Genomic DNA, 21,925 nt, shown 5'->3' on the forward strand with positions numbered 1-21,925 from the left:
AACGCTACCCAAGGATAAGTTATTACGTTGGAAATACAATAAAACTTTCATTGCGTCGTAAAGTCTGGTGGAAAAGTGGGATTGCATGGTACATACAATGGTCATTGGACAACTTGTGTTGCAGTTGCACATACTGTGGACAGTTAAAATGTTGTTGCTTCTTGTTTTTGGAGTTGTCTCGTACATTTCAAAGATATTTTTCAATTGATTTGATCAAATTGACGTTGAAAATGTTTTAAATTAAAAAAAAATTACAAGATGTGTCATAAATGTGTGTTTTCTTTTTTTATTTTGTATTATTTAAACCTTTGCACATGATGTTTTTTATTATTATTTGATATATTACAAACAACATACAAAGCAATTTCAATAGAAAAATCATAGATTACATTACATTTGCTTCAGTTTCTTTTTTATATTTATTTATTTATTTATTTATTTATTTATTGTCACCATAGTAGAGCCCTTAGTGTGCAAAAGGGTTAATGTAAAATAAAAAAGAAAGAGTGTAAGATATTTTTATCGATTTTTCATTCATGTAATAATATTAAAAGATACTATATATATAAATACGAGATATGTATTTTTAATTTTATATATAAAATAAAACGAGAAAATGTGCGTTGAAAGATATTTTTATAAAATATTTTTATAAATTGTTCGACACATCGTAAAATAATAAAATGGATGATATAAGTATGAAAGGATAATGCACGAATCCCATCAAAGGTGTGCAACAGACATATGTGTACGTTTGTGTTACTTTCACGTAAACTTGAAAAAGAGAAAGTGAAGTGAATCCTAAAGTATGTTAGAGAGAAGATATATCCCTCATATATTTAAAATATATGTTTAGAAAGCAACTAATAAATTGTGTGATTCTTTATTTGAAATAAAAACCATGATTCGTAGGCGAACAATTGGGTTTTTGGTGAAATTCAAGTTGATGTGGTATTGGAAAAAAAATACAATTAAATAAAGTAAAATATAAAATAAAATAAAAGATTAAAGTAGAAACAAAAGGGGTGTGTGTGTGTGTGTATGTGTAGATATGTATCTGTATGTATTCTATATGTATGTGAAGATTCAATACGAATCTTTGTCTGGGTGTGTGTGTGTGTGTGTGTTTGCAATCGATGCACTTTGAGTATGCGTTGGTGGTTATAAAAGAGCTTTATCGTTCAGATTAATCCGTTCTAACGCGTGTAAAGACGATGGAATAAGAAGAAGAAGAAGTAGAAGAAGAAGAAGAAGAAATAAGAAATAATAATAATAATAAGAAGAAGAAGGTAAACCACGACAACCATTGTCTTCAGCGCGTGAGAAAGACACGAAATCAGGATAATCGTCTTCTCAAAAATTCTGATCTCGTATATTTCAATGAGGTCTTCTACCTCGAATTGAAGATTTTATTTTTTTTTTTTTTGACCATCATGGACTACGGTCAATTCTACGCCATTCCTTTAAATCGTTCAATGAACTTTTTGAGAAAAAATAAATTCTATATATTGACGAATATATTTCGTTTGAAATAATTGAATGATTTATATTTGGTATGTCGATTTAAATAAGAATGATTTTTTATTTTATGATAAATTTCAAATATATTTTGAAATATTATAATATGTAATGTAAATTTTGGCTATATATAGTTAAAACACACACACACATTCCACACAAAGTATTATTTACTTCCGTTCAAGAAGATTCTCCACATATCACTCTTTCTCTTTCTTTTCAATTTCACGCGTTCTCGTGAAGTTGACCTGTGCAAACTGTGCCTGTTCAAAGTAAACTCCCCATCATCGTCATCATCAAATTCTTATTCGTTTTTCTTTCGTTGTGTCAAGTATATATACGTTTTACTAGTACTTTTCGGAAGGCAGAAAAAATAAAAGAAAAAGAAAAAAGAAAAAGTTAAAGAAAAATAAAAAGAAAGCCTCCGAATAACCATGACTCTTCAACTAATAAAACACCATAAGTATAAGTACAGAAAAAATAAAAGAAATAAAATAAAATAAAATAAAATAAAATAAAATTAAATTAAATTATATTATATTATATTAAATTAAATTAAGTTAAATAAAATTATTATTATTAATTAGTGTAAGGAACTCAAAAGTTTATTGCCGCAAATACTAAAATCCTCTCTACCTGTCAGTGTTATAAAATAAAATATAAAATAAAATAAAATAAATTAAAATAAAATAAAATAAAATAAAATTAAATTAAATTATATTATATTATATTAAATTAAGTTAAATTAAATTAAATTAAGTTAAATAAAATTATTATTATTAATTGGTGTAAGGAACTCAAAAGTTTATTGCCGCAAATACTAAAATCCTCTCTATCTGTCAGTGTTATAAAATAAAATAATATAAAATAAAATAAAATAAAATAAAATAAAATTAAATAAAATAAAATAAAATAAAATAAAATAAAATAAAATAAAATTAAGTTAAATAAAATAATATACAATAAAATTATTATTATTAATTGGTATTAGGAACTCGAAAGTTCATTGCTGCTAATTTTAAATCCAGTCAATGTTAAAAAATAAAATAAAATAAAATAAAATAAAATAAAATAAATAAAGAAGTTTTCACTTAAAAAAAAAAAAAAATAAAAATAAAAAATGGAAAGAGAAAAATACGTGTTACGTTGTACACTTTCCAAACAAGCGAATATATCCCGTTCTCCGGTACTCGTCCTTTCTCATTTTCTCTCCCTCTCCCCTTCATGCCACTCTCTTTCTTTCTCTCTCATACAGACACATGCACACACACACATACACACTTATATACTTATAGAATTTTTTATTTGCTGCTATGGTATGGTTGCGAGGATGGAGCTCGAAGTGAATTTACTGCACGGTGTCTCTTCTCGTAAACTCGGTAAAGAATAAACCAGGTAAAACGACGATTCCTATCTTACCTATGTATATATTTATATATATATATGTATAGAAGTGTGTATATACTACATATGACCACCAATAATAGGCTTGACAAAGAGACCTATTCACACAAAGGATGTTATATACGTGGGCGAGTATGATTAATTTGAAGAAAATGATATTTTTCTTTTTCTTATTTTTTTTTTTTTTTTTTTATCCAATGACGAATGGAATATTAATTTGACAGTTTATCGATTTCTTTTTCTTCTTCATTCTTATTTTTTGATCAATCATTCTAATTGGAAGAAAAAGAATAATATTATTTTATTTCAAAATTCATATGCATTCGATTCAATCGATACGTGTGTGTTGAAATTGTTATTAAATTATTTTACAAATTGATAGGAATATAATAAATTGAAATTATTAAAAATATTATAGTCTTTTATATGTATGAAAGAATAAACTATTATGATTGATCATTTATTTTCTTAATAATATTATAATAATTATTATTATTATAATAATATTAATTATTATTATTATAATATTATTAATAATTAATATTAATTGTAATAATATTTTATTAATAATTAATTAATATTATTAATTATAATATTATTAATAATTATATTTATAATATTATTAATAATTTATTTCAATACAATATTCCATTATGTATGTTGATTTAATTATAAAAATATTTTAATATAGAAAGAAATTAATATAAAAATTCGATCACTAAATATTATTTTATAATAAACAAAAGATTATTACTTCATTAAAATTATTTGATTAAAAAAAAAAAATAAAAAAGAATAAATCTCAATAAAATACAAAAATTCGATCACTAAATATTATTTTATAATAAACAAAAGATTATAACTTCATTAAAATTATTTGACTAAAAAAAAAGAAAAGAAAAAAGAATTATTCTCAATACAAAAATTCGCTTACAAAATATTATTTCTAAAAAAAAAAAATTAAAAAAAAAAAAGAATTAATTGCAATAACATCTAAAAATCAACTTAATTACAAAACAATCAATTATAATTTTAAATCAACGAAATCAATTAAAAATCAAACACACGTCACTTTTCATATGCTGCATCATTCTACTTAATTAATTAAAAAAAAAAAAAAAAAAAAAAAAAAAAAAAAAAAAAACAACTAAAAAATATAAAAGTATAATTCTCACGATAGGATTATATCTTCACCTTCCTTTCATTATCCCCTTCTATTACAATTAAAAAAATCACACATATTACGTATCCACGTGTAAAAATAAAAATAAAAAAATAAAAGGATATAGAATCATCAGGTAAGCCTTTCATATTACGTTCAGAGAATGAGAGAAAGGTTTTGCTTAGAAATCGATAAAGTTTCTGATTACCAATGCGAATCCTTGGATACTAAACACACACACACACACACATACACACAACTTCAATTCTATGCATTATATATACCTTTTTCTCAGATCATTAATAAATGTTAGTGACAAAATAAGAGATAATAACATAGAAAAAGATAGTTGTAGATGAATAAAAAAAAAAAACAAACAAATCTAAGGATATTTATAGTTAGATGCTTTCTAGCTACTTGCTAACTTTAAAGTAAATCGTGAAAATGTCACTAAAACGTCGACACAACGTTAACTCACTTATATAACATTTACACATATACAGATATATGTCTATGTGTTAGAAGAAGGAAAAAAGTTTATGGAAAGCAAAGGCCAGCAGACGATCCTTTCTGCGCTTTCTACCTTCGATCTTACTCTTACCTGTAATTACATAGACCTATCTTCGTGCAAACTCATCCACATGCACGTTTCTTCTTTCTTTCTTTTTTTTCTATCTTTCTTTCTTTCATTCTATTCTATCTCTCTGTTTATTACGTTTTACGTACATGTAAGAAAATCTATTCGTGTATGTAAAGTATGCTCGAATGCTTCCTACATATGTTCGTTGGTATATGTTGTGTATATGTTCAAATATATATTCGTAAGGACATGTAATAATAGATATGTCAGTATTTATATGTATGTGTGAGTGTACTTTCGTATACTCGAATAATCATACAAGCAAAAGTACATGAGAGATTCATATAGCGTATCTAAATTAATTATTATATGAATTGAGTATATTATTTATATCAACATGCGTGTAATAATATGCGTGACACGAAAATATTACGATCATCTTATTTCGAAATCATTATGATTTCTTTTTATATATATATATATATATTGATTACAAATGATATATTTTATTATTATTATATATATGTAATGTAAAATTATAATATATATAACACTATAATAATAATATTAATATTATATATATATATATATATAATTATATACTATAGTATTGTATAGTATATATATTATACTATAATATTATATAATATAAATATATTTTTATATAATTTATTTTATATATTTTATTATAAAATTGTAATATATAATATATTATATAATTATATAATTATATAATTATAAATTTATTATAAAATATATATTTTATATATATTTTATATAATTTATTTTATAATATATATATATATATATATATATATATATATGATATTATAATATTAATTAATTATTATTTATATATATTTATTATATTTTAATTAATTTAAATTTATTTATTTTTGTTTTAAATTTATATATATATATATATATATATATATATATATATATATATTATTAATTAATTATTTGTAATTATATATTTATAATTTATTTATATTATCATATTTATAATTATAAGTAATTATATTAAATTAATTATATTATATATAATTATATTATAATTAATATTATAAAATATAATATATAATTATTTTATATGTGTAATATAAAATTTTACAAATAAATAAAATAAAATAATTTTTTTATCAACATATGTCAAACATATATACATATATATATAATAAAAAATTTTACAAATATAAATAAATTAAAAAAATTTGTTAATTTTATATCAACATTTGTCAAACGATTATGAGAATATTTATTAATACAATGATTGTTTTTTTTTTTTTTGATAAATTAGACGACAACCGGGAGTGGATTTTTCGAAGTTCAGATCCTGTCGTTGACAAACAACAGAGGCACCCTGGTGGACGGCAGGTGTTGTGGCGGGGGTGGAGGAGGTGGAACGGGTGGTTTACCACCATGTACGAGCACCTGTTCAACAGCCTTTTGGTTATGTCTTAAGGAATATCAATCGAATGTCACTGCCATTGGTTCATGCAGTTTTGGCAATGTATCTAGTCACGCCCTTGGTCAGAACACCTTCACCCTTAGCGAACCTGTCACTCTTCAATTACATTTCACATTTCGATGGACCGTAAGTTTATTCAAGATTTGTACATTTTTGTTTTGTTCTAGTTTGTTTCTAAAAAACAATTCTACAAATTTTCTTTAATTCTTAGAAAATGATTTTTTTTTTATTTTTGGTTTTATTTATTGGATAACTTTTTTGGAAGTAAAACTTATTATGGTTATGATATAAAATCTTATAACACATGAATATGAAACAACATGAAAAAGAACAAGAGAACATAAGAGGTAGGTAAGACAAAAATATTCGTGGTCATTTTGTTATTATGGTTAATTTTTTAGGAAAGTATAATTTAAATAATATTTTATAAAATAACTTTGATATACTACGTGTTTTTAGATAACAATATAAATTTTCTTCTATCAATATTATCAAAATTATTTAAGGTATATCTAATGCAACGTTTATATATTGTAATTAATAATTAACACTTTACAAATTATAATACTATAATATTAATATTATACAATATAATTAAAAATTAATTATATTATAATTAATTTAAATTGAATTATTTTTTTTTTAATTATTAATGCCACATTTATATATTGTAATTAACAATTACACTTTACAAATTATAATAGTTAATATATTATATATATATATATACTATTATTATTAAATTATTATTATTATTATTATTATTATTAAATTTATTTAACAAAAATTTATTAAATTTAATTAAAATTAAAATTATTAAAATTATTATTATTAAATCATAATAGTTAATATAGATATATATATATATATTAAATATTATCATATATTAAATCATTTAAATTAAAATAAATTTGTTATAACACGTTCCTAATCAATAATTAAAAATGTTCATCCAACAATAATATACCCTCATCAAAATTATTTATTTAAAATATAGAAATTATATTTCGAATTTATTTCTATTTTAAATAAATCTAATTTTAATTTATAATGTAATAATTTAATTTCATTTAATATTATTAATTATATAGAAAGTAAAATACATTTTTTTGTCATATACGAGTCATTGAAACTCTGTTTAAAAAACACTTTTGTAATCGTATGACATTTTGTATAACATTTAATTCAATTCTCTTTATACAGTCACACTGTAACGAGCTAAATCTTTTATCATTAATCTCATTCTCAAATGAGCATATTCTTTGTCGGAAGCAATTATCAACGTCAACATTGTTGGTCCATGATTAAAAAACTACGAACTGAAATATAAATAAAAGAAGAATAATAATTTAAAAAAAAAAGAAAAGATTTCAACTGAGGCAGCAAACGTAAAAAGTGGAATTATAAGTACTCGTTAAAAAATTAGACAGATAGAAAAAGAAAGAGTTGGTGAAAGATATGAAAGAAAGAAAGAAAAGATACAAAAAAAAAAAAAAAATAAAATGAAATGAAATGAAAAGAAAAGAAAAGAAAAGGATTCATTAGTCGTGATTAATTTCATTCTCGGTGTCATCGTACCTGATTCTTGATCTTTCCTCTGTCAAAGAAGAAAAAGAAAAAAGAAAAAAGAAAAAAAGAAAAAAAGAAACAAGTTAAAGGATATTATCAAAGATTTTGCAGGACGGATGAAGCCGTAACGAGACAGCACAACCATAACGGAATCATCTTCAATATTATTCTTAATTCAAAACCACCGAACGAGAAGGGACAGAAAATCATTTATCATTTAAAACTCGTTTAAATACAACATATCCTTATATATTTCTTTCTTTCTTTCTCACTCTCTCTTTCATTTTATTATTAAAGAGATTAGGTACCTCGTTAGTATTCGTCAAATAATTAAACAAAAATAATAATATTAATAATAATAATTTGTATGATTCTACCTTTTAAAAATTAATTAAAATAATAAAAAAGATTCTTTTTTTTTCTTATTCAAACACATATAAGTTTAATATACAAAAGATAAATTAATACGTAAGAGAAAAGAGTATAAATAAAAATTTCATCAGGATTTTATAACCTTAAAAATATGTACCCCGTTATGAAACAACATTTTGTTTGAAATTTGTCTAACTTTAGATTTTCTTTTCGATTTAAAATACCTCGTTAGTATTCGTCAAATAATTAAACAAAAATAATAATAATAATAATAATTTGTATGATTGTTTCTTTTTAAAAATTGATCATTGATCTTTTTTTTTTTTTTAAATATTATCAGAATTTTATAACCTTAAAAATATGAACCCCGTTATGAAACTACAACTCGTTTGAAATTTGTCTAACTTTAGGTTCTTTTGTCGATTCAAAAGTCGTCTAGAAAAACGTGATGAAAGAAGGGTTGGGTTGGGGGGTGGTGATGGTGGTAAAAGGGGAGAAGGGAGAGGGTTATCGAATCTAAAGGGATTTCCGGTCTGCTGCCTTTCCATCCATGAATTCTACGAGATTTCTTTCTTTCTTTCTTTCTTTCTTTTTGATTCTGATTCTTTCTTTTGAAGAATCCAGTTCGGTTCCAGTCAGCTTGGCAACACCTCACCTCACCTCACTTTACCTTACTTTAGCTTACCTCAACCCCATTGGTTTTTTTTTTTTTTTATTCTTTCACTTCTTCTTCTTCTTCTTCTTCTTCTTCTTCTTCTTCTTGTTGACCTCTTCAAAACGAATTGTTCACCCTCTTTCTATTCGCGTAGATCCTATCTTTAGATATTTCGAAGCACTGAAACTTCTCTTTCTCTTTCTCTTTTAAAGAAAGCGATTACTAGATGTTTAAAGGATCGAGAAGTCGAATATAAGAACTTCAATATTCTTTTTTTCTTCATTCATTTGTTCATTCTTTCAAAACGCGTCAAAAGTTGTTGCTTCGAAGAATGGTTGTAAAGATTTGCAAAACGATATGGTTGACTTTTGAATAAAGTCAATAACAATTATTTGAATCTTACTTTCCATCCTGCTTTTATAATAATATTATATAATATATTAAATTTGAAATATATAATATTATAATATTATATATTATTTTTTAAGGATATTATAATATATGTAATATAACAAATTTGAAATATATAATATAATAATAATACAAAAAAATTATTTTATAGATATTATAATTTATATAATATTACATATTATTTTTTAGATATATTATAAAATATATAAAAAAAAATAATATAATAAATTACAAATTATTTTTAAAATATTATAATATATTATATATAATATAACAAATTTGAAAAAATATATAATATAATAATATTACACACACATATAATTTTAGAAATATTATAATATTTATAATATATAATATAATTCTTAAAGAAAATCATAAAAGTTTTCAATTCAAATTAAACTTTATTCCAAAATCTGTCGAGGGATAGATAATTTGTCACTAATTAGTGAGAAAAATACGTTGAAAATTTCGGTATATGTTTTAAGAGAATGAAATAGAGAGACAGAAAAGAAATAAAGAAATAAAGACTGAAGCTTTCAAGAAGAAAACATCTCTTCGGTTGGTTGAACAAGCATGACGACGTGATTCCTTCTTAAGAGGTATACACACGACGAAGTTTTCGAGTACCCTCGTTCTTTGACAGGGTCCTAACGGACCCGAACAATCTTCTTACATTCACATATGTCTACATACTATATATATATATATATATATATATACCAATCTATATATGTTAGTTCACATATGTATACACATGCAAATGCATTAAACGTTAAAACACACTCGCGTTTAGGTCTCAAAGCACTCACTCACTTCGTTCGTTTGGATTGTTTGAAGAACCACTGGCTCGTGTTTGTATATTTCATAACCTCCCCCTTCGCGAGAGGTTCTAAGAGTGGGCCTCCACCTCCTCCTCCTTCTCCTACTCATCTCGTAAGGCCCGTTTTCCGCGGTCCCATGACAAAGGGTGGCTTGGTTACTGGCCCCTGCCTACACTTTTTTTTCTTTCTAATTTTTTATTTCTACTTCTACTTACTTCAGTCCTATACGTTTTTATCGTACGTGTTGGTCTTTCTTTTCAATTTTTTATTATTTTTTTTATTTTTTATTTTTTTTTTCAATTTTTCTTTCTTCTCGCTAGGTACTTTCGAAAGAAACTACTCGACAATTCACGGGAGCATAAACAGAAGAGAAAAGAAGAAGTCCCCTTTTTCTTTTTCTTTTTTTTTTTTTTTTAAATTGCTTCTTTCAACTCGAGAGAATTCTATTTTTTTTTTCTCTTCCTATTCGTAGATCTAATGGAAGAAAAAATAATGTGGTACGAGAGAATAATATTTGTTCTTACGTTAGCGAGATTTTAATTTGATTATTAAAATCTTCCCTAGGGTCCCTAGTATTCGAATTTATTCAATATTCTTATATTATAGTGAGACTTTAATTCAATTATTAAAGTATTCCCTAGAATTCCTAGTGTCACTAGTGTTGGAATTTAAATTTGATTAAGCGCATGGTATAATAAAGTAAATAAAACTGTTAGTTCCGTATTATTCTTCATCGTCATCTATCTTCCGTGTGCTTGGTAATAACTATGAAACCATTTTCAGGAAAGTAGCTAGCTAGCTAGATAGCACGAAAAACGGTAAAATCTGACTTTCATCGCTTTGCGAATAATTTCGTCATTATCATCTCTGATGATAGAATACGGTATATATAATCTCTCATTCTCTTATTCTTATATATCCTTTTTATTCTTACGAGCAAATGGATTTTACGAATCTTCCTGAAAGCATTTTATCCTCGAGATAGTATTCATCAGTATTATTCTCAAGTATACTGAATAACTTCCATTTTCTTTTCTTTTCTTTTCTTTTTATTATTTACTAATTAAATATATTAAATATTTAATTTATAATGCATATATATATATATATATAAGATATTTGAATCATAAATAATTCATGATAAATCAATATTTTTATATGTATAATAAAAAATATACTCTTATCAAATATTTGAACGGTTATAACGTTAAGAGAAATAATTTAAAATAGGAAAAATATTACATCACTGTAAAATACTTTTAACATTAATGCAATTTTCAAAGAAAATGTTAAAACTAACGTTTAGTACAAATAGTACAAATTTTGTTTACACAATATTACAATCTTAATGAAAACTTTGGATAATATTTTGTAAAGAAAATTCATTTGATTTTATCATTCAAATTGAATTTTAATCTTGATCAATTTCAGTGATAAAGTTTCAATGATAAATTTGAAATAATTGATAAAAAAATTGTAAAAATTGAAAGAATACCATCAGAAACTAAGAGGATTGGTAACGTTGAAAAAGATTAAAAAAAAATAAATAAAACAAAAAAAAAGGTTGAAACGTTTAATCGTGCACTCGTGTCTGACCATTAACAGCGTTCACCACTCGTACAGTGCAATTTCGCACGCGAGATGCATCACCTACTTGTCGTTTATTGCAGCACGCAATGATCGCGATCACACTTTACAAGGATGAAGAGAGAACAGATATCATTCCCATAACGACTAGTATTTCCAATCTCTTTTTATGATCTCTTAATGCGAACCCAAAGAAAAGAAAAAAAAAAAGAATACAACTTAAATAAATTATCGATAAAACAACCCAGAAATACTGAAACTAATTCGTACGACAATTTATCCAATAATTAATCAACAAATTATTTAAATATCATAGACACACTTTCATAAATATAAATTTTAATTAGATGAAATGTTAAATAATATGATTTCATCAAAAATGTTTTAAAAAAAATAATTAACATAAATTTACTTTTATTTTAGAAATGATTTATTTCAAGATAGAATAAATGATTCTCAATAATCCATAAAATAAAATCATTTCAATCCCATAACATATACTAGTACTAACATATAACTGTTCCAAACAGTCAACGATGCTTAAAAAAAAAAAAAAAAAATAAAACAAAATAAAATAAAACAAAAGAAAAAAGAAAATAGGAATAAGGGTTGAGATAATAAAAACGTTGTCTAACGTTAGTTCTGTCCATTTGCATTTACGTAGTTTTGAAACTTTCACCGATTCTAACATCGATAGTAGAAATATACGAGCACCGTATGAAAGGAAGGAACGAACGAGCATCTCTTTTCACGGTTTCTGTTCCTAATGGCACAGGAAACGATCTGCGAGAGCGTCTACCTTAGACTTTGCACAATCCCAGGCACGTTAGTGGCTTCCCTCATTCCTATCTATATCTATATATATATATATATTTACTGATCTATGTATATATATGTATGTATTCTGTGTGGGTTCTAGGTATAGTGTCGAGATGTATCTTTCTCTTTCTATCTTTAGTAAGCGCGTGTACCTTCAAGGAGCACATGCAGCATGTACATGCTTCTCATATCTCCTTTCTCCTGTGCTCATCTCTCCTCTCCTTGACTACGTCAGGGATCTTTTTCTGTCCTTTCTATGGCGCTCCTTCAACGTGCTTCTTACAAGAAGCCATCTTTGTCTTTACATTTCTTCTTTTTTATTTCTCTTTCTTTTCCTATTTTTATTTTTATTTTTATTTCTATTTTTTCTTTCTTTCTTTCTTTCTATATTTTTCATTTGTGATTTACTTTCTTCTCATATACTTCTACTTCTACTTTTACTTCTCATTCTAATTCTACTTCTAATTCTCAACTTTTTTCTTCTACTTCTACTATTCATTTTTTTGTTACTTCTAATTCTATTCTACTTATACTTATACTTATATTTATACTTATACTACTCATTATGTTCTTCTACTTCTAATTTTCATCTTTTTTCTTCTACTTTTACTTCTCATCTTTTTTTCTTCTACTTTTACTTCTCATCTTTTTTCTTCTACTTCTAATTCTCATTTATTTTTTTACTTCTAATTCTATTCTACTTCTACTCCTACTTCCACTTCAATTTATACTTCTCATTTTGTTCTTCTATTTCTAATTCTACTTCTGTTTATCATATATTTTTCTTTCTATAATTCTTTCGTATAACGTAATGATCTTTTGATCATTATCAATATGCAATATCCATGAACTCACTTCTACATATTCATGTATTAGAATAGATGGTAACGCGTAGGCGTCAATATATGTTACCATACTTATATTATCAGTATGTGAATATATATCCTTGATGCGGGTGCTTTTATCAATGGCTACTTACGTCATGCTACTTTCATTTAACTCTATAATTTGTATACTTGTATTTGTATTTAATGTATATGAATCTATATATATATATATATACTTGGGAAGTATGATAATAATCATTATTTAACATAAATTATATAGGAAATCATTTTCTATATTTAATATTCAATTTTTTTTATTCTATAATTAATCTAATAATAATATATGAAATTAATTTGAATTTTATTTAAGTGTTAATTATTGTCTTATAATTTTTATATTTAATATATTTATTAAAATAGATAAATATTAGATTAGCAAGTAAATGATTGCAGATTTTGTCGATAGTTGGCTTTTTAAAATCACTAATAACTTAATTGCCAACCCAATAGTTTAATGCAATCGAATAGTTGATTAATTATATTATAGAATAATTTTGAATTAAGAATAATTTAGAAAAGTGTTATTATTTGATATGGTTTATTGATTATTCACATAATTCTATATTAGAATGGTAAATGAAATGTAAATGCATATCTTTTTCCATGTAAGTTCTTTTTATGATCATCGATTTGAAGATGATCGGTGATATTGGTGATTTTAACAATCACCAATAACTTAATTGCCAACCCAATAGTTTAATGCAATCGAATAGTTGATTAATTATATTATAGAATAATTTTGAATTAAGAATAATTTAGAAAAGTGTTATTATTTGATATGGTTTATTGATTATTCACATAATTCTATATTAGAATGGTAAATGAAATGTAAATGCATATCTTTTTCCATGTAAGTTCTTTTTATGATCATCGATTTGAAGATGCATTAACGTACGATATACCTGACCGGATTACTAAATTGACGAACGAACGTGATTGTCATGCAAGGGAAGAAGAAGAAGAAGAAGAAGAAGATGCATTCGTTCAACACAGTATGCATTTGCGTGAATGTAATGCCTTTGCGAGGGTTTAACAGCTTAACGATCCTTTTTCATGGAAGAACACAATACCGTGGAAAAACTTTGATCAAACCATCAACGTGTTTTTAACATTTTTCTTTTTGTTTTATTTCCTTCCTTTCTTGCTTGTTTGTTTGTTTGTTTGTTTATTTGTTTGTTTGATTCTTTCGATACTCGTCTCAATCATTCGTTTTAAATTCTACGATTAAACTCCTATTCGATTTTTAAATTTCAATATTTTTACCATATAAATTATAATAATTAATTAATTTGTTAAGATTTTCTTACGATAGTTTATTTTATTTTATTATAGATTTAAATATAACCTTTGTTGTGTACAAAATTGCAATTTAACTTTAAGAAAATTTGGATCAAAAGATAAATTAATAAAAATTGTTTATTCTTACGATTAATCATAAAATATGATAAGAGAGAATGATTTGATTATTTAATATTAAATTAATCCTACGTAGACAAATTTAAGTTATATTAACATCTATTTAAAAATACGGTAACAAATTTGTTAACGTTAGGATTTATTGTTTTAACATTTTTTAATTAATGTCGCGTAATGATACAAAATAATAATTTAAGTTAAATTGAGAACAAAAAAAGTATTAACATTTTGCTTTATTAAATTGAGATGATGGAAATTGGAACGGGTACACAGTTGTACGTTAATATTCTCGAGCATCACATCGGGGTTCTTATGATTAATTCCGATAATTACGTTTTTGATAATAGTCAAGGATGGGGAATGATAAACGGTAGACATTTAAATGATGTTCATCGCGAAGGAATATCGGGGATCCAAAAAAAAAAAAAAAAAGAAATATTCTCCGCCTAGAAGCATGTTTTAAACCCGGCAGGGAGTCAGAATGAGTCAGGTATCTTAACAGGTGTGTGTAGTGGTTCGTTGGTTTGTGAAAGATTCCCTCTTCTGCATACTTTTCAGTGCCGTATCAATCGGTAATATTGGTAGTCATCCTTTAAGAATGAAATTGCAAAAAGAAAAATGAAGGAAAGTAATGTGAAAAAAGAAAAGAAAAGAAAAGAAAAGAAAAGAAAAGAAATGAAAGAAAAATTCACGAGGTTGGTGAACTTTTTTCATGCCAAGATTGGCAATCCTAATGAAATCATTTGTCAAAGAGACAGAGAAAAAGAAAGAAAGGGATATTTAATCGGTCATTTCTTACAATTCGAGTTTCCCTAAAAAGCCAATACGTATTTCCAGCTCTCATACAAAACGAGAAGTACGAATGGAGAAGACGTCATCGCCATAAAAGTTACGAACACCGTAACACAAAGTTCCAAAGTCGTTTAACGTCTCTCTTTCCGATACGAGAGAACTGGATTTGTTAAATGGAGCCGGGGGGGGGGGGTGGCAGGGGCATGGGGGAAACAATTTTACAGACGATATTATCTTTTATTTTGGAAAATCATTCTGACAAATTTGTATTTATTTCAACATTGTATCTTTTTTAGATTGTAAGATTTTTAAATATAATAAACTAAGTGGTAAAATTAATATTTCATGATTTCAATTGATTGATATTAGTACATTTTTATTAATTAAAATAATGTTGGTTTCTTTTTTCTTTTTTATGAAACAATATGAAAAACAAAATGTAATTTGCATAATTCTCTTCTGTAAAATAAATTTATAATATGTTTGTTAATAAAACATAATTTTTCATTGAATTTATTTCTTAAAATAAAATGTAATTTAACTGATTTATAAGACATTTTTTATATCGTACGAAAGAAAGAAATTTATAGTTTAAATTCTATTCCCATTATTCGGTTCGAGCCCATTAATAGAAACCTCAACGAAACTAGGGGATCCACTTTCACGTGATTTATGTTATACTAACCAGCAGTTAGTTATTTTACTATTATTCTTTATCATATATCTAATTAACAAACTTCTATTAACTTTAAACAAATAAATTAGAACGTTTTGAGAACATTGAGAGATTTGTCTCAATTAAAATAAAATAATACTACGAACAAATTGTAATCATATAAAATCAATCAAAATAATTACAAATAATTGCAAACAATTATAATGAATATTTATCACGTATGACAAATGTAAAAATAGTTCATAATATGAACAATATCAAATAAAAAAAAAATCATTATTAACACTAAATGTGTTTATACGTATTCATATCACGTGAAACAGGTGTAAAAATAATCTACTCAAACGAGATAAAATACAAAAAAAAAATAAATAAATAAAAAAACAAACAAAGTAAAGAAGCTTAACAAAAATATAAAATAAAATAAAATAAAATAAAATAAAAGTGAGGAAGCAAATATGGAAATGGTTTTGGGGCGAATACTTTAATCTTTCAGGTGATAGAAAGAAATCGTCTTTGTCGTGTTATAGTAGTCGTCGTCTTAGTCGTTCTGGTTGGTTAAGAATGGTGAAGAAGAAGAAAAAGGAAGAAAAGAGAGAAGACAGAGGGGGTTGAGGGGAAGGGGGAGGGGCAGAGGGAGAGGGACTCTCTCGTTGAGAGATCCGTTTGGTCCGATCGTGTGTGAACCCAGTGCGCGTACCGCATACCAAACTCCCCTACTATATCTCTTCTCTCACTCTCTTATTCTCAATCCAGAGTTTCTCGAAACTCATACACTTATGTTAGGGGGCTTACACATGCATTAAAAGGTAAATCGAGGAGGTTCGCCAACAAACACAGCGTGTCCCGGCATTTAATACGTGGAATGCAACGTTCGAATCTCCTCTCTCATCCTAAAACCCCCTTAGCCCCAACACCCTTCTCATTTTATTCTGCTAAAACTGCAACGCATCAGTTGCAAATCCCTTTTTTATTATTGTTTCTTGTTTTTTTACACTGCTTTTTGTTTGTCGAAAGAAAAGAAGTAGAAAGATCACCAACAAAAAAATTAAAGGGGGTAAAAGATTATAGTTTTTTTTTTTTTTATTCTTATTTCTACTTGTCTTTCTTTTTTCTTCATTTCAAAGATGAAAAAAAGGTTATGGGGGTAGAGGAATCGCGACACATTTTACAAAAGATACGTCGTCGTCGTCGTCGTCGTCTCCAAGAGTTGGCCTTGTACACCACCCGTCTCTCTTTGTGAATATTGTGAGGGTATATCTTTTCACAAACGTTGCTTTCTTCCCCTCACCTTAGCACAAAATGTTGTTCTTTTCTTTCCCTTACTTATTTATTTGATTTCTTTTTCTTAAAGTTCTCGCGTCTTCTCTCGTCCTTCTTCAACCCATTACAAGCTTTGCTTTCTGCGGTGGTTCTGGGTACGGCAGCGAGATTTATTAGCTACCTGGCTAATTGGGAAGCGAGGACGAGTAGTGGATTCCAGAACGAAGATTTCCCCTGTGCACCTTTCCAAAGACTCCAACAGGAAAGAAAGAAAGAGAGAGAGAGCGAGAGAGAGAGAGAGAGAGAAAGAGAGAAATGTGTTGCAGTTCTCTGACTACCGTAGCCGTTCATTCCGTTCCACGGAATTTTCGATAGAACGAATTCGAAAAAGAAACTGGGAGGAGCGACCAAACGTAATCTTTATTTTTTTTTTTTTTTCAAAGGTTTTACATCTTCTTGTTTGGATATATTGTTGGAATATTTATCGAGGTTCTTCGTATTACGCGAGAAACACGAGTTTAGTTAACAAATGGGCTGGGGTGGTGGTAAATCTGGAAATCAGTTCTCAATTTTAACATAAATAGTTTAATGTGTGAGATTAATTTTTGAATAGAAAATATTGGGAGATATTTGAAAGAGCAAATTGTCTTTATTAAAATCCTAAGGAACTGTTAGATTTTATTCGTGGAAGATCGAAAACAAAAGTTGTTTTATATTATTGAAAGTGAGAGATCAATGTGGATACAAAAATGCCACTAAAATCTTAAAAAGAACCAAAAAAAAAAAAAAAATACCTGAAAATGGAAAAACCTTAAAACAAACGATATACGCCTGGAAGCTGGTCATGGTTCCATCTATATGCAACACTAGCGCTCTGATTACAGTCAAATTCAATAGGAAATAAATGAAATATTTTTGTCTAATAAAATCTTTCGTAAATTTTGCAAATCGATCAAATAAATTCTACACTGTAAAAGCAAAAAAAAAAAAAAGAAAAAGAAAAGAAAACCTATTATAAAAGATTAGAAAATAAGTAAATAAAAATAATAAAATAGATAAAACACACACAAGATCGATGAATACGCCTGGGGAATCGGAATAGGTGCGTGGGAACGTTAGCTTTTAAAGTAGGAGAAAACGTAATTGCTAAGAGAGTTTGGTTGACTCGACAAGGAAGAAATGTACGAGACAAGGAGAACGACAACCAAGAGACGAATAAGGAATCGAAAAAAGAAAACTTCTTACTCTAAGGTACTCTCATTCAAGGTTTCTAGCTTGAATTCTCATCCACGAACGATGAGAGTAAAACTACCTACCTAGCCAGCTAGCTAGCTACCTAGCCAATCCAAGCAAGCTAATCCACCTAGCTAGCCAGTCCAGCTAAAAGTACATATGTGTTAAAGGTATATAAAACTATGTACCGAGAGCTTAGGCTACTCTCTCTCTCTTTCTCTCTCTCTTTCTCTTTCTCTTTCTCTCTCTTTCTCTCTCTTTAAACCGCGTGTTGAGAGCTGACTCGGACGTTTCTACTTTGTACGCGTCCTCACGTACGCCTCGTTCGATCTTTTCCGCGAAACCTAAGACACGTCGAGACTGACATAGAGAAGAAGAAGAAGAATAAGAAGCAAAAGAAGAAGAAGAAGAAAAATAAGAAAGAAGAAAGAAGGAGGCCTATTCGGCGTACGTAAGTAACCTGTGCTGTTCATCCCGTCCCCTTCCCTTGCTTCCCCCTCCTCATGCACGCACAAGTATCACCGTAGTTGTTGTTGATGTCCACGTTGACGTCCTCGAAGGAGAAGAAGAAGAGGAAGACTAGTAGGTTGAGACACATACGTTCAGTAATTGTATATATATATGTATAAAGATGGGTTGAAGGAATGGTGGGAGAAAGTATAGTAAGAAAAAAGAATAAGAAGTTACGTGGTATGCGTATCGGTTGCTTCCGTCGAGCATTTTAGACTGCAAATCGACCTTTTGCACGAGTGTACTCCGTTAGGTTTATCCAGCACCGGATACAACACACATAGAACCCAATGAGAAAATACTAAAAGTTAAATCATACAGGATAGAAAAAAAAATAAACAATATTCGTCTAACGAGATATACGTATATCTCACCATGACCCTGTCGCGACTTTGTTACTGGGTAATTGACACGGTTACGTGATATTGAGAGAGACAAGAGAGAGAGAGAGAGAGAGAGAGAGAAAAGGGGGAAAGGGGAAGGGGAAGGAATCAGCTGACGAGTTGTATAAATGGAAAGTTCACGTTAAAATAATCTCAAACGTTTCTATCAGGATTATAAGATCAAAAATTCAACACATTATAAATATGTTTATGGTTTTTTTAAGAATGGGAGTGATTTGAAGACTATGAAACGTTGTAACGAAAAATGCAACGAAACATTTCGAGAGAGAGAGAGACAAACATATAGGATTGAGCCTGAGAAAGAATGAGATAGAAGACAATAGTATGCATTTGTTTCCTTCTTTTTCCTTTTTCAAAGGAATTAGCAAAGAAGATGAGAGGTTACTTTCCCTTGATCTTTAAAGTATCAAATTTATGATTTATCATTTTTATTGTATTAAAGTACTATAAAAATGGTCGACGGTGAAAGGGAAAATTTGCACAGTGAGAAAGAGTAAGAGAGAACCAACAACGAGCATAAGTCGTGAAAGCAATTTTCAAGCATGAGTACACCCACGCGAATTCCTAGATCCACGATGATCATCGTCTTCGTGTCTCGTATGCAACTGCAGATATACACATACACGTATAAATTGTATAAGTTGTCAGAGAGACATGCATGTAATGTAACTTTATTTAAGTATCTTCTTTCTGTACAATCACAAAAAGGTGATACACCTAATTTTCGTTGAAGTTATTCCCTATTAGCTTATCTCATTGATATCTAACTTAATTCTAGACCAATAATAATAATACTAATAATAAAAATAATAATAATAATAATAATAATAATAATAATAATGAAGTAGAAATATGCAAATCTAATTTTAACACCAATATTTTCACAGTATAATAATGATAATGATAATAATAATGACATATAAAAACTTGAACGTCTAATCCGAAGACAACGCGAGGATAATCTCTGGTAATTCGATGATTCATCTCCAGTTCTTTCTCTCTTTCGGGGGTGGTTGGGAGAGAAGTGGGGTGGGTGGAAGGGGACAGAGGGTGGTGGGCAAGACGACGTTTTATTTGAGAAGATTTCTCTTCTCTCTTAGTATCTCTTGCTTTCTTGTTGGGCAAAACCGGCCGAGTATAAAATACATCGGAAGTGGGGGGTGGAGAGGCTCACAATATTGGAGAGAAGAAGCTTTTTTTTTTGTCAAGCTTGCTACCTTCAGCCCATTTAAATCGTACAATGTAACCATCAGAATGGAATAGAAGGAAGTGGAGATGGAAGAAGACGAAGAAGACGAAGAAGACGAAGAAGAAGAAGAAGAAGAAGAGACCGGGACTCTTCTTGACAAAGAGAATCGTCTGGGAGGAAGATGAGAATGAGAGAGAAAAGAGAAAGATAGAAATGAGAGAGAGTGTGTGTGAGAGAAAAAGAAACGGACAAACAGACAGTACAAAAGAAAACGTTCTTTTGAGAAGCTTCAGAACTCGTCGTCTTGTTCCATCGTTTCAAACAACCAACCAACCAACCAACCAACCAACCAACAGACGGACAGACCAACGAATTAGAATATATATACGAGGTGTAAATAAAAAAAAAAAAGAAGAGAAGGAAGGAAAAAGAAAAAAAAAAGCGAGCATGAAAGTCGCGGGCGTGGGAAAGCTTGAGCCCCGAGCGAGCCACCAATTAACACCAATTAGCGCTCATCTGCTCTAGGTACGGGAGATAGTAAGAAAGAGAGAGAGGTTATGTTCGAGTAACAGTCGACAATGTCTTCTTTGTGCTCGACAAGACAATGCTCTCCTAAAAATCATCCACGTCATTCTAGTCATCGTTCTGTCTTTCTCTCTTTTTTGACATCACAATTATTGTCATCATCTTCATCATCGTTGTTGTTGTTGTTGTTGTTTACTATTTGTCCACCTGCAACAGGGATCAATGATGGTATTGCATTAGATTGATCAATCAAATTCTTTTCAAATTGTTTTATTATATAATATAATATTTTTTTCTTTTTTTAATACAATTAAAAGGACCCATTTAGTGTTGGGTTTTAAATAATTAGTCAAGCAATCTCATCGTAAGTTTAACGATACACTTATCTCATTTCAAACACGTAATAAAAAGATAATCTACAAATTAATTTCAAAATATGCAAAATTTAAAGAGAATCGATTATACTAAAGAAACATTGTCAGACACGTTAAACAACTTTTATCGAAAGTCTTCAAATATATAATATATAGGTGTTGTTACGTATTGGGCACGATGTTATATCGATTACGAATGTGAAAGGAAGTATGTTCACCTGTTGAAAGAATTCGTAAAGTTCGGTGTTCGAGAATAAAGGAGAGAATTCAAATGTAAGTTACGTTAA

The 21,925-nt window shown here is 27.6% G+C and overlaps 1 protein-coding gene across 1 annotated transcript in view; it reads left to right on the forward strand.

Moving 5' to 3' along the window:
- Nucleotides 1–21,925, forward strand: part of Ser (protein serrate) — a 61,052-nt gene that overhangs the window by 25,110 nt on the left and 14,017 nt on the right. The window contains exon 2 of the mRNA XM_015320301.2: nucleotides 5,965–6,261. Coding sequence (XP_015175787.1) covers nucleotides 5,965–6,261 — 297 coding nt within the window. The remainder of the gene's footprint in view (nucleotides 1–5,964; nucleotides 6,262–21,925) is intronic.

This window comes from Polistes dominula, unplaced genomic scaffold, assembly GCF_049000335.1.
Source record: "Polistes dominula isolate Pdom_NZ unplaced genomic scaffold, Pdom_raw_medaka contig_17, whole genome shotgun sequence".
NCBI lineage: Eukaryota > Metazoa > Arthropoda > Insecta > Hymenoptera > Vespidae > Polistes > Polistes dominula.